Below are 13,457 nucleotides of genomic sequence, written 5' to 3' on the forward strand. Positions count from 1 at the left end.
GCTTGTGGGAAATGTGGAGAAGCTTCTCTTCCAGCTTGTCTCCTGTTCCAACAGGAGATGGCGAGACTTATACTTGAACTTCAAGTACTGTACTCTATTTTCTCCTCTTCTAGGATTCGTGACCCAATGAACACCTGATGGTTGCTCCGTCCTGCTCACAATGAAACTGAGTATTACATGGAGTGCACCCCTATTAGGAGAAGGGGCCCTATCACCTTCTTCTTGTATTTACTACTTAGGTTCTCTACCATCATACTTTATCAGAGAGTCACTTTCAACTTCCAAAAACCAAAAAATTTTATATAGCTATGAGATTAGATTTCCTATGAATTTCCAGCAATCCCATGAGTATGCTATTGACATTCTCATTATATCATAATGTAAACTTATCTTACGCAAACCGTTCTTTTATGTAGCCTCATATTGAAGGCCGTGAGATAAATCTCTGGCTTGGTTATAATTTTTAGGAAATAGAGAGAAACTGAGAACTAGGAGAGATTTATTTAGAAATATGTCTTTTTCCTTAAATTCAGAATCAATATTAAATATATTGAAAGAAAATTGTATGTACTAGTCCAAACATTTTTGGTTGACCAGGAGAGAAATCCAACTAAATACAAAGTTCTCTCAGCTTATGTAAATGAACAACCTCGGGTACGGATTCAGCTTTCAGCATGGCTGTATTTAGGGACCTAAGCAATGGCACAGAAATGTATCCATTTTCATCTCTGGGCCCAGCTAGTGTCTGTATTGGCCTCAGTCTAAAAGAAGTTCTCTTCAAACCCCCAAAGACAGCCAAAGACAGACACTTACCAAAGACAGCCACCAGACAATCTGGCCTATGGTGTCTTGGCCTGGCCACCTCAGCACAAGGAGCACCCTTTTTTTTCTGATAGTTTCTGAAGTCTGGGACTTGCTCCTCCTCCATGGCTTAGCTTGGGTCACATGTTTGCCCCGCCACAAATTGCTGTGGCCAGGAGGGAAGCCGGGTCTGACTGTCCAGGACTGAGTCCTCCATCCACATCTCCAACTCCTATGAAATCTCAGGAGCTCAGAATTAGTTTGTGTCGTTTCTCAAAGGAAAAAAAAATGAGTCTGCTATCATCAAAAGGGTGAAATGTATGCTAGGCAGGTAAACAAAAATTTAAAAACCCAGTAAGAATTAGAGGCAGTTATTTTTATAATATAATGCTTATTCATTCATGTATACATTCATTGAATATTTATAGGGCACTGATATGTGACAAATGCTATACTTAGCAGTGAGGATACATAGATGAATAATTTCAAAGTCCTAAAGAGGTCACACAGTTTAGAGGAGAGGGTCAGACTTTGAAACTCCCAAAATGGAGTCTAGAACAGAAATGTAAGCTGGCTGTCACAGAAACAACTATGCAACAAACAAACTATAAGGTCTCTCCAAAAAGTTAAATAAATAAATGGGTACAGAAGAAACAAATTGACAGGTGAACTTGGAGGGGAGAGTAAAGGGGCCCTCTGACCTCTTTTGCCTTCACCTCAGCCTGTGCTCCCGAAAGGACCATGTTTCTGGCTCTGGAATCATCCTTTCTTGGGGCAGCTGATTGGGCCATGGAGTACCTCCAGACCAGACCCACCATCACTAGGATGGCTACTGACATGACTTTACTGGGCTGGCAGAAAATGAAGAGCTGGGCAACTCTGTTTAGGAAAGATGGGTTAATCAGCATCAAGACTGAATGAATGAAGGGATAAAACTAAAACTGAAAGCTTCTGGCATCTGGGGTGTCAGAGTGGCCCAGAGAGGGATTATCTCTAGGCCACAATTGAACAGCTGAGGAAGCAAAGTCTATGCATAAACACCTGAAGCTCCCGGTAGAGAGATGGGAAACCTGCAGCTCTTTGGCCTGAAAACCTCCATGTGTGCAAACTACCAGGGTGAGAACAAGAGAGAGAGAGTGGGAGAAGTCGTTCATCTCCAGAGACATCTCCGCTCTTGAATTTCTCATCTACCTCCTCCAATACCCACGCAGACTGCCCTCCATCATCACCTTTGTCCTGCTACAGCTTTCTGGGTGATTACTCTGCTTCCACTCCTGTTCCTCATCTACCCATTCTCCAAACTGGAGCCAACATGACCTTTTAGAATGTAGATCAGTTGATGGACTGCTTCTGAAAAAAAAAAATTCCCCAATGGCTTTCCTTTGCTTATACACTAAAGGCAAAACTCCCTCTGTAATTTAGCTCCTTCCCACCTCTCTGGCCTCACTGCTGGCCCTTCTATTCTTTCATCCATTGACTCAGCTGCACTGACAGGCTTCCTGTGCCCCCAAACACACTGCATTGTTCCCTCTTTTATATGTCCTAGGGGCTAATTTTTATTCCCACCTCAAGGCCTTTGCCCTTGCCGTTCTGTTTGGAATACACTTCCTCCAGATCTTCCCATGGTGCCTCTTTAACCCTCAGATTAAAGGGCACCTTCTGAAAAATCACCTTGCTATCTGTTTTCTATCACCATATCTTGTTTCTTTCATAGAACTTAATAGTATTTGAAAACTTCCTTCCCCCTTCCTTCCTTCCTTCTTTCCTTCCTCCCCACTCCCTTATTTTCTTCCTTCATTTTCTCTCTTCCCATCCCTGCCTGCTATTCTCTCTTTCTTCTTTCTATATTAACTGTTTAAGTTTTCGTTGGATGACTACTCTATTAAAATATGAGTACACTGGGACACCTGGGTGGCTCAGTTGGTTAAGTGTCCACCTCTCAATTTCAGCTCAGGTCATGATCTCATGGTCATCAGATGTCAGAGTGGGACCTACTCTGACAGCTCAGGGCCTGCTTGGGATTCTCTCTCTCCTTCTCTTTCTGCCCCTGCCTGCTCGTGTGTGCATGTGCTTGCTCTCTCTATCAAAGTAAAATAAAATAGTGAAGAAAACGCCTTTGGGGAAAAAAAGGAATTACCTCTTTCCCTCTCCCTCTTCCCCTCCTCTGCTCACACACTCTCTCTCTCTCTGTCTCAAAAAAAATATAAGCACACAAAACATGAAATTTGACTTATTTATAATTGTGTCCTTAAAACTTAGAAAAGTGCTTGGCTATCAGTTAGAAACGGATTGATTGAATTAACTCTAGTCCTAATAGGTATTTCCAATAAATCCTTCTTCCTTACCCATCTTTCGAGGTGACTTGAATAATGCTGTTACTGGCAACTAACAGAACGAGACTGAAATAATGCTTGTGTTATTCTTGATATTTTGAAGCAGTTTCTTCATCTATGTTACAACATTAAATGAGTCTGGTTGTATGAGAATTCCTCTTGATGGAAACTGTTTCCCCCAAATAGCCAGAGATCCTGACCCTTTTCAATATTGTTCGAAATTCAACACCTTTAAATACATTATTTTCTTTTTAAGCTCCATTAAACAGTGCAAATTCGCTGGGAGATCCACTGTTTTCTCAAGGTGAATTAACTTATCAGAGGGTAGATGTCTTAGCACTTGGAAGTATCAGAAAGACATTCTGAGGGCAGAGTGAGGAGATTTAGGCAACTGGGTGTTGTGAGGGTGGAAGGCCAGGTGAGGCATTGCAGTGACACAAGGCTATGTATCCAGGGACAGAATGGAGGAGGTGAAAGGAGAAGAGGCCAGCTTGTAAACTCTGAACAGAACCGCCTTGTCAACCCAATACACTTGTTCTGTTACTGGGTAGTAATAGAAATGGGAGGTGGGGAAGGAGTTTCAGGAGAGAGAGGAGGGAGGAGCCACAAAGATTTAACATTTAAAGCAACTCAACATCTCTTCCTTCTTCCCTTCTTATTCACAGGTTGATAGAATCTGTGGAATAATTTTTTCTTGGGCCTCTGCCTTGTGGAGTGAACGCCCCCAGTCCAGAGGCCCAGTGGGAGGGGTGGTACTGCCCAGATCAGCCTCTGGTTTTTCTGGGAGGGGGGGACTCGGGTCAGACGTACTGGGTTGGTGCAGGTCATGTCTTCTACTGAAGAAGAAAAAAGTCAAAATCCTAAATGCCCCGAGTGAGAAGGGGATGGAAAAGTGTAACTGTGTGCTAATAGATATCTTGAAAAGAGAAAGTCTAATATGTGTGGGAAATCTGACCTCTCTTACACTCTCTTCACTTCTGCACAGTTAGCTCTCTGTAGAGTTATATTTATTTTATGGCAGAAACCAATAATAACAGACACCCACCCCACTGCAGAGGAAAGCGGTAGAATTCCACAGTCTGAGAGATCATACAATTTTGATTACTCTAGAGTCTCCGGATGGCTCTGCTTCAACTAGGAATGTGATCATCGCACTATATGCCCAAGTCCTGTGGGAATGAAATCATCAACAAAACATTTTCAAGTCTTAAAGGCAAAAATTATATATTTAGTTTGGGGGAAAAATGACTGTTATAATACAATACTATTTCTCTAAGGTGGTTTCATTAGGTAGTTATCACATCTAAACAGTTAAGAGATGGTTTCTGAAAATTTCTCTGCGCAATAGTCTCAGATCCTTGCTGCCCAGTCCCCTTCCCTCTTCTCTGCAAGGTATTAGAAGACACTTCCTTCTTCTCCAGCTCCCAGCCCTTTATTTATTGGTGCCCTAATCAACCTCTTGTCCTCCATTTTAGTATCTACTCCTAGGGTACCTGAGTAACACATGGTACTGTGAGTGGTCTAAGAAGACAGGTGGTAAGATGAGGTTTTAAATACTTCCGATGCATTTTCTTCCTAAGTTCTTGAGCTGATGCATTTTCTCTCATAGAGCAGACAGGACAGCTGGAGCGGGCTGGGGGGCAGAAGCGTTAACCCTCTTACCAGTGTGGAAATGAACAAAGATCACCCAAATGAGAACAAAAGAGCCTGTTTATTCAGAGCTTGCTATAGGAAGAGAGTCAGCCATTGCAGAGAGACTCAAAGGCAGGCAGAGGGGTAGGGAAGCTGTATAATGAAGAAAGAAGAAAGGGCTTCAGGCTTGCCCTGCTTGGACATTGCTGGCATGGGGAGGTGGCCTAGCTAACTAAGAGTGAGTCCTGTTATATGATTGGTTTGGGGAACATACTTGACTATCTCTGGCTGATCCCCGCTTGGAAGCAGGAGCAAAAAAGGAGTGAAGCTGGTGGTCGTGGAGCAAGTCCTAAGCAGTGTGTGTCAGTCACCATGGCAGTTGTGGTTTAACTTCCTGGGCCGGTTCCTGCAGAAATGGTGGGTCAGACTCTACTGTCTTCTATGATATGGCCACCATCTCCTTGTTCGCTCAGTCACTCACCAGGGTGGCTCCAGGGGGCTCCTGTCCGGGCTGCACTGGCTGCACTTGGTGTGCTCTCTTGTCCATGGTGTCCCTTTCCCCACATGCCTTCCCAGAGCCCTCTGCCACGCCCTCCAAAATTGGATTTTGAAGGTGGCAGGATGCAAGGCCGAATAAGCAGTAATCCATTGACTTGGGTGAACTTTTTCAGAACACAGGATATTTAACCCTAGCAAGTAGCCCAGGGGATGGGGAGAACTCATAGCTAGGGTGATCCTTATAAGCCTGGAGAAAGCGATGGCCAAAGGCAGGTGGAGTGCAAGTGCCCGAGTCTCTCCCTGGTAGAGGATAGAAATGGAGAGAGATGCATTTGAGGGTTCTGGGAGGACACAGAGGGCACATCACCTGCCAAGACCGTGAGGAATGTGCTGCTGAGTAATACATGAGCACGTTCAGTGGCAGCTCTCCTCTGCAGGCTGGAGCTTTCGACAGGAGAAGCAGTCACAGAACTGGGCTCATTCTTACCCATGGGCATGATGAGGTCCTGGAGAAATGGAGACCAGGTGGCAGATTCTGACTGCCAGGAGCCCAGAGGCTGCAGTTGAGGGTCCATAATGATTCTCAAGGTCAGAGAGGCAGCCAAGGGGTCTTGACCCACAGGGAGTTGTGAACACGGTCAGTAGGACTTGGCATCCTAAGGGGAAACACAGATGGGCAGCCAGTGAGGGTGCTGCTTAACATTTACCAACAGGGAAAGCAAACATGGAGACGCAGAAGGTTGAGGGTGGTTGGCACAGTAAAAATCATGGTCACTTGCTCAGTTCCTGAACTCATGCCAATATATTTTTTTTGTCTTCATAGACTTCATTTTTTAGAGCAATTTTAGGTTCACAGAGAATTGCACATTGCACAGGAACTATAGAGAGCTTTGAGATACCCTCTCTCCCCTACCCCATAATGTCATGTATCCCACCGTTAACAGTGTTATATGGAATAGTTTCAGCACCCTATAAATTCTCTGTGCTCCAACAATTCGTTCCTCCCTCCCTTCCTCCCCTGGAACCCCTGGCAACTACTGATCTTTTATTATCTATACAGTTTTGCCTTTTCCAAAATGTCATATAGTCAGAATCAAAGAGTGTATAACTTTTAGACCTGCTGCTTTTACTTAGAATAAACATTTAATTTCCTCTGCGTCTTTACGGGGCTTGAGAGCTTGTTTCTTCTTATCGCTTAATAATATTCCTTTGTATGAATGTACTACGACTGGTTTATCCATTCAGCTATTGAAGGACATCTTGATTATTTCTAGGTTTTGGTTATTATAAAGTGCTCTGAATATTTATATGAAGGAGTTGTGTGGACGGTTTTCAAGTCATTTAGTTAAATACCAAGGAGTGTGCTCGTTGCATCATATGGTATGAGTATGTTTAGTTTTGTAGGAAACTGCCAAACCATCTTTCAAAGTGACTATACCATTTAGCATTCCCATCAGCAGGGAACGAGAGTTCCTGCTACTTCGGATTTTGGCCATTTTAGTAGGTGTGCAGTAGTATATCATTGTTGTAATTTGCATTTTTCCAAACACATTGTTGATCGTCTTTTCATGTGCTTATTTGCCACCTGTATATCCTCTTAGGTGAGGGGTCTGTTCATGTCTTTTGCCATTTAACATTTTTTTCTAGCTTTATGGAAATAAAATTGACATAACATCGTGTAAGTTTGAGGTATAGAATGTGTTGATTTGCTATATTTATATGTTGCAAAATGATTACCCCTGTGGCATTAGCTAACCTCTCCATTGTGTCACATAATTCCCATTTGTTTTTTCAGAATAAGAAGATTTAAATTCTTTCTTAGCAACTTTTAGGTATATAATATTATTAACTATAATCACTGTACCGTACATCAGATCACCAAAACTTATTTTTCTTATAACTGGATGTTTGTACTGTCTGACCAATATCTCTCCATTTATTTTATCCCACAGCCGCTGGTAGCCACCATTCTTCTCAGTTTCTATGAGTTTCGCTTTTTTTAGATTCCACATATAAGTGATACACAGTATTTGTGTTTCTTTGTCTGTTTTATTTCATTTAGCATAATGCCCTTGTCCATCCGTAGTGTTGCACATGACAGGATTTCCGTCTTTTTCATGGTTATAATAATACCTTATAATTATTTACTTTATTAAACATTTTTTAATGTTTAGTTTTTGAGAGTGCGTGCATGCGCGCACACATACGTGTGTGCACACGCACGAGTGGGGGAGGGGCAGAGAGAGAGGGAGGCACACAATCTGAAGCAGGCTTCAGGCTCCAAGCTGTCAACACAGAGCTCAAGCTGTCAGCATAGAGCCCAAGGTGGGGCTCAAACTCACGAACTGCGAGATCCTGACCTGAGCCCAGGTCCGACTTAACTGACTGAGCACCCCAGGCACTCCCCTTTATCCATTCATCTGTTGATAGACACTGAAGTTATTGTGGATATTGTGATAATGCTTAAATATCTTAAATGCTCAATATCTTGTTTTTTGTTTCTTTTGGATACATTCCCAGAGGTAGGACTACTGGATGATATGGCATTTCTATTTTTAATTTTTTTGAGGAAACTCCATACTGTTTTCCAAAATGGTTGCACCAATTTGCATTCCCACCAACAATGCACAAGGGTTCTCTTTTTTCCACATCTTCACCAACACTTATCTCTTGTCTTCTTGATAATAGCCATTCTAACAGTGATATCTCATCATGATTTTGATTTGCATTTCTCTGATGATTAGTGATGTTGAGTACTTTTTCATGTACCTGTTGCCATTTGTGTATCTTCTTTGGGAAAATGTCTATTCAGTTCTTCTGCCTGTTTTTAATTCGATTGTTTGTCTTGATATTGAATTGTATGGGTTCTTTACATATTTTGAATATTAATGCTTTATCCAATATATAATTTGCAAATATTTTTTCCCATTTGGTAGGTTGCCTTTTAGTCTTGTTTTTTGCTTTTCAGAAGCTTTTTAGTTTGAGGTAGTCCCACTTGTTTAGTTTTGTTTTTTGTTCCCTTTGCTTTTAGTGTCAAATCCAAAAAACTATTGCCAAGATTGATGCCAAGGACCTTACTCCTATGCTTTCTTCTAGAAGTTTACATTTCAAGTCTTTAATTCATTTTTTCTTTTGCTCATTTTTGAATTTGATTATTTGTTTTCTCATTAGTGAATTTTAAGAGTTCTTAGTTAGTTTCGATACAAGCTTTTATCAGCTATGTGCTTTGCAAAGGTTTTCTCCTGGTCTGTCACTTGTCTTTTAATTTTCTTAACAGCATCTTTCAGAGAGAATAAGTTTTAATTTAATGAAATCAAACATATCTATATTTTTCTTTCTTGCACACTGCTTTGGATGTTGTATATTAAAAGTCATTGCCAGGGGCAGCTGCCTGGCTCAGTTGGTAGAGCATGTGACTTTTGATCTTGGGGCTGTGAGTTCGAGTCTTACATTGGGTATGGAGATTACTTTTTTTAAAAAAAAGAAAAGAAAAAGCCATCATTGCCAAACCTTAGGTCACCTAGATTTTCCCCTGCGTTATTTTCTGGAAATTTTATATTTAAGTTTTTAACATTTAGATTTATGACCCATTTCGAGTTAATTTTTGTGAAAAGTCTAAAGTTTGTATTTATATCAATATTTTAAAAGTATTTTTATATTAATATTTTTCTAACCATTTATTGGAAAGATTATCCTTTCTTTATTCAGTTGCTTTTGCCCTTTTGTCAAGAACCAGTTGGTTATATTAATGTGGATCTATTTCTGCACTCTCCATTCTGTTCCATTGATCTATTTGGGTTTATATGTCTATTCTTTCACCAGGTCCACCCTGTCTTAATTACTGTAGCTTTACACTAATTTTGTTTCCAATATATGAAATTTATTGTCAAATTGGTTTCCATACAACACCCAGTGCTCATCCCAAAAGGTGCCCTCCTCAATACCCATCACCCACCGTCCCCTCCCTCCCACTCCCCATCAACCCTCAGTTTGTTCTCAGTTTTCAAGAGTCTCTTATGCTTTGGCTGTCTTCCACTCTAAAGTGGAAGACACTTTTTTTTTTTTTTCCTTCCCCTCCTCCATGGGTTTCTGTTAAGTTTCTCAGGATCCACCTAAGAGTGAAACCATATGGTATCTGTCTTTCTCTGTATGGCTTATTTCACTTAGCATCACACTCTCCAGTTCCATCCACATTGCTACAAAGGGCCATATTTTGTTCTTTCTCATTGCCATGTAGTACTCCATTGTGTATATAAACCACAATTTCTTTATCCATTCATCAGTTGATGGACATTTAGGCTCTTTCCATAATTTGGCTATTGTTGAGAGTGCTGCTATGAACATTGGGGTACAAGTGCCCCTATGCATCAGTACTCCTGTATCCCTTGGGTAAATTGCTAGCAGTGCTATTGCTGGGTCATAGGGTAGGTCTATTTTTAATTTTCTGAGGAACCTCCACACTGCTTTACACTAATTTTTGAAGTCAGGTACTGTCACTCTTCTGACACTTCTTCTTCCTCAGTATTGTGTTGGCTATTCTGGGTCTTTGCCTTTCCATAAGAACTTTACAGTCACTCTGTAGGTAAAATAACTTGCTGAAATTTTGACAGTGCTTGTGTTGAATCTGTACATCAAGTTGGGAAGGACTGTCAACTTAACATTAAATTTTTCAGTCTATTATCATGGGATATCTCTCTGTTTAAGTTTTCTTTTATTTCTTTCATCAGAATTTTATTGGTTTTCTCACATTGCTTATGTACATATCTTGATAGATTTGGACTTATACCTATGTATTTCATTTCTGGGGTGCTAATAAAATAGCTTTGTTGTTGTCTTTAATTTCAAATTTTATTATTCATTCTTGGCATATAGGAAAGCAGTTTCATATATTAACCTTGTATCCTGCAACCTTGCTATAATCATTTAGCTTTAGTTTTTTTTTTATGTGATTTTTAAAGATATTCTACATAGAAAACTACATTACCTTTGAACATGATAGTTTTATTTCTTCCTTCCCAATCTGTGTGTCTTTTATTTATTTTTCTTATCTTACCACATTAGCTAGAACTTCCAGTATGAGGTTGAATAGGAATGGCAAGAGGGGATATCCTTGCCTTGTTTCTGATCTCAGGGAGGAAACATTTATTTTCTCATCAATAAGTATGATGTAGTTGTAGATTTTGGGTAGATATTAATTATCAAGTTGATAATTCTCCTCTGTTCTTAGTTTTCTAAGAGTTTTTATTGTAAATGGGTGTTGGATTTTTTCCAGTGTTTTTTCTTCAGTTGATATGATTATATGATTTTTATTCTTCAGACTGTTGATGTGATGGATTCCATTAATTGATTTTGAATGTTGAACTAATTTTATATACCTGAAATAAATCTCACTTGGTCATGATGTATAATATACCTGAAATAAATCTCACTTGGTCATGATATATAATTGTTTCTACATATTGATGGGCTTTATTTGCTAAAAGTTTGTTGAGGATTTTTACATCTATGTCCATGAGACATATTGGTTTGAATTTCTTTAAATGTCTTTGTCTGGTTTTGGTATTAGGGTATTGCTGTCTTAATGATGAATTAGGAGTTATTTTGTCTGTTTCTATTTTCTGGAAGAGTTTGTAGAGTATTAGAATTATTTCTTCCGTAAATGTTTGGTACAGTTTGCCAATGTTATCATCTGGGCCTGATGCTTTCTGCTTGGAAAGTTATTGGTCAGTTGTATTTCCTTATTAAATATAGGCCTGATTTGAGTCAATTTTCATATCTCTAACACATTGACTGAAAAAGTGTCCAGATCGCTGGGAAGAATAATTGTGCTCACAGGAAAAATACGGGCTATGATTATTCTCCAAACTCTTCCTCAAAGTTCCTATGAACATTTACTTAGGTGTACTTTATATTGGGTGTGTTAATCCAGGTCCTTCAAGAAGTAGACTCTAAGACAGAATTGTGATTTTGGAATCCGTGAGTTATTCCTAGAAATGCCTTGTGAAGTTTACTCCTTCAGCCCTTGCATATTATTTTGAAACTATCTAAAAGCTTATAATAAATTACTTCTGCTGAAAACAATGGAATACTTTCTATTGTTTGCTACTGATCCTTAATTGGTAATACACTTGTTCACAAGGATGGTTGCCAACTGTAGTTTCTAAAAGAAACTACACCTAGGCTGGGGTATCTGACCTTGTTTGGGGTTTAAAGCAGTGAAAATCCTGTTAGCATTAGACGTGGCACCAACATTTTGTGGCAAAGAGTGGTACAACTTCATCTTTGTCAATGTGGACTGTGGGACATACTGAAGGTGATCAGGTCGCTTTAGCAGATCAGGTTGCTGCTGTGAAAACCATTATGGTTGAGAATGAGGAATTCAAGAATTGTAGTATTGGGTGGGTACAATTCTTAAAAAAAAAAAAAAAGGGCCACGGCATAGTGAGAGGACCAGGAAACCTTATGGTTCCCTAAAATAACCTCTGTAGGTATTATTGCTGTAGACTGAGTTAGCTTTTGCAATTTGTTGATTTCAAATGTAGTTTGAATTGAGAGACTCCTTAAACCTCTTATGAAAAAGCTAGGGCATTGTTCATGAGAATGTGAGATCCTAAGAACTGGAATGGAGAATCGGGGAGCATTTGGATGACTGGAAGTTCCTCTAATGCCTGATACCCTCACTACCAGCTTCCCTTGATAAACGAAGTAGCCCTTCCTCCTCTGATAAGCTTGGTTCCACCTTGTCAGGAGATATGCCACCACCTCATTTGGGGATCACCTCACATGTGCCTGCAAGTTTTCCTCATGTCTCATTCTCACCATCCTCATTGCTCTCCAAGCTATAAGCAGATCTGTGAAGGGCAAACTAACACGCAAAAAGGATTTTGATTATTTGCTAACTCATATCAGTAGATAATGGGAACTATGTGTGCAAATCAAGACCCTGGTTCAGGTACGCAATTTTGAATTGGGTTGAAGATTTCTTTATTTTTGAGCATTTAGAGGGGCTTCTAATCGGTTGCTCAGTTCAACTGACTGGGACCTGGACCTTCTGGAGGTTTACAATAAATGAATTTGAGACGCTAATAGTGAAGAGACAGAAATTCAAGATTTGGGAAAATAGGAATGTTGGAGTGGATTGTCTGGTAGCCAATACCAAATGGTAACCAATAGCATTTTTGGTGTAGTTTGTTTATTCTCCTCCTATTCCATATAAACTGAGATGTCCTGCAAGGCCACGGGTAGGAAAACATTTAGAAGCAGTTTGCTGAGGAGACTGTCAGAATTCTTACAAAATGCTGTAATGGCTGACCTATTCAGATCTCACATAAAGTGGAGATGATGGTATCTCAAAGTGATGCTGGCCAGTAACAAAACACAATTGTTAGGGGCAAGGTTAGCATGGTTACTACAACGTTATCATAGTAGTCAGCAAGGCCAGGTACTCAATTTTGGGACCTTTGTTGGTGGCTAATGGAACTTGAGATCCATAGCAATAAAAGAGGGGGGCCACTTATGAAAACCCTACATGACCTGATGTAAAAACAGCAACAAAAAACTCTTCTGAGTCTGGTGCCTGTGCCGTTGCATGGTAATGGCTCACTGGAAAATGGGAAATACTCCAATCCTAGTTCTAAGCTGGTATTAGTTCCTGGATATCTAGAAAATCACCATGGTTCTATTGGTCAGAGGTGGGACATATGAAGGATAGGTGATGAGTGGAATTTAGGTCCAAGTCCACTTCTCAGTGGCTCACAGATTCTATAAAGCCATGCTGTGGTTGTTTTTCTACTAGCTGAATGAGTAGTTGGAGCAGATGTACTCAATATTTGGTAGTATCTTGCCACTTATTCCTGATCCATTAAATGACTTCTATTATGGTAGTGTGTCAGGAGGTCCTCAAAACCCAGTTCAATGATTTTCTAGGGAGACGCACTGGACTCAGCCTATAGTTGTACTCATGGCAACAGTGAAAAAATCCAGAGCAAGATCAACAAAGGGAAAAGATATATGGGGCCCTGTCTAGGGGGAACCAGAGGCACACCTCCAGAGTCTTCTGCCAGTGGAGTCACACAGAACACACTTAATTACAGCAATGAGTTGTGACAACACAGGTGGAATGGTGACAACCAGAGGAGATCCTAAGATACTCAGTGCCATGGACTTTTTTATTGGTAGTTGATCATGTAAGCA

The 13,457-nt window shown here is 40.2% G+C and overlaps 1 protein-coding gene across 1 annotated transcript in view; it reads left to right on the plus strand.

The window, feature by feature from the left end:
• Positions 1–5,988: 5,988 nt before the first annotated feature.
• Positions 5,989–13,457, plus strand: part of MALRD1 (MAM and LDL receptor class A domain containing 1) — a 792,972-nt gene continuing 785,503 nt past the window's right edge. The window contains exon 1 of the mRNA XM_043564232.1: positions 5,989–6,003. Coding sequence (XP_043420167.1) covers positions 5,989–6,003 — 15 coding nt within the window. The remainder of the gene's footprint in view (positions 6,004–13,457) is intronic.

Source organism: Prionailurus bengalensis, chromosome B4 (genome assembly GCF_016509475.1).
Source record: "Prionailurus bengalensis isolate Pbe53 chromosome B4, Fcat_Pben_1.1_paternal_pri, whole genome shotgun sequence".
Classification (NCBI taxonomy): domain Eukaryota; kingdom Metazoa; phylum Chordata; class Mammalia; order Carnivora; family Felidae; genus Prionailurus; species Prionailurus bengalensis.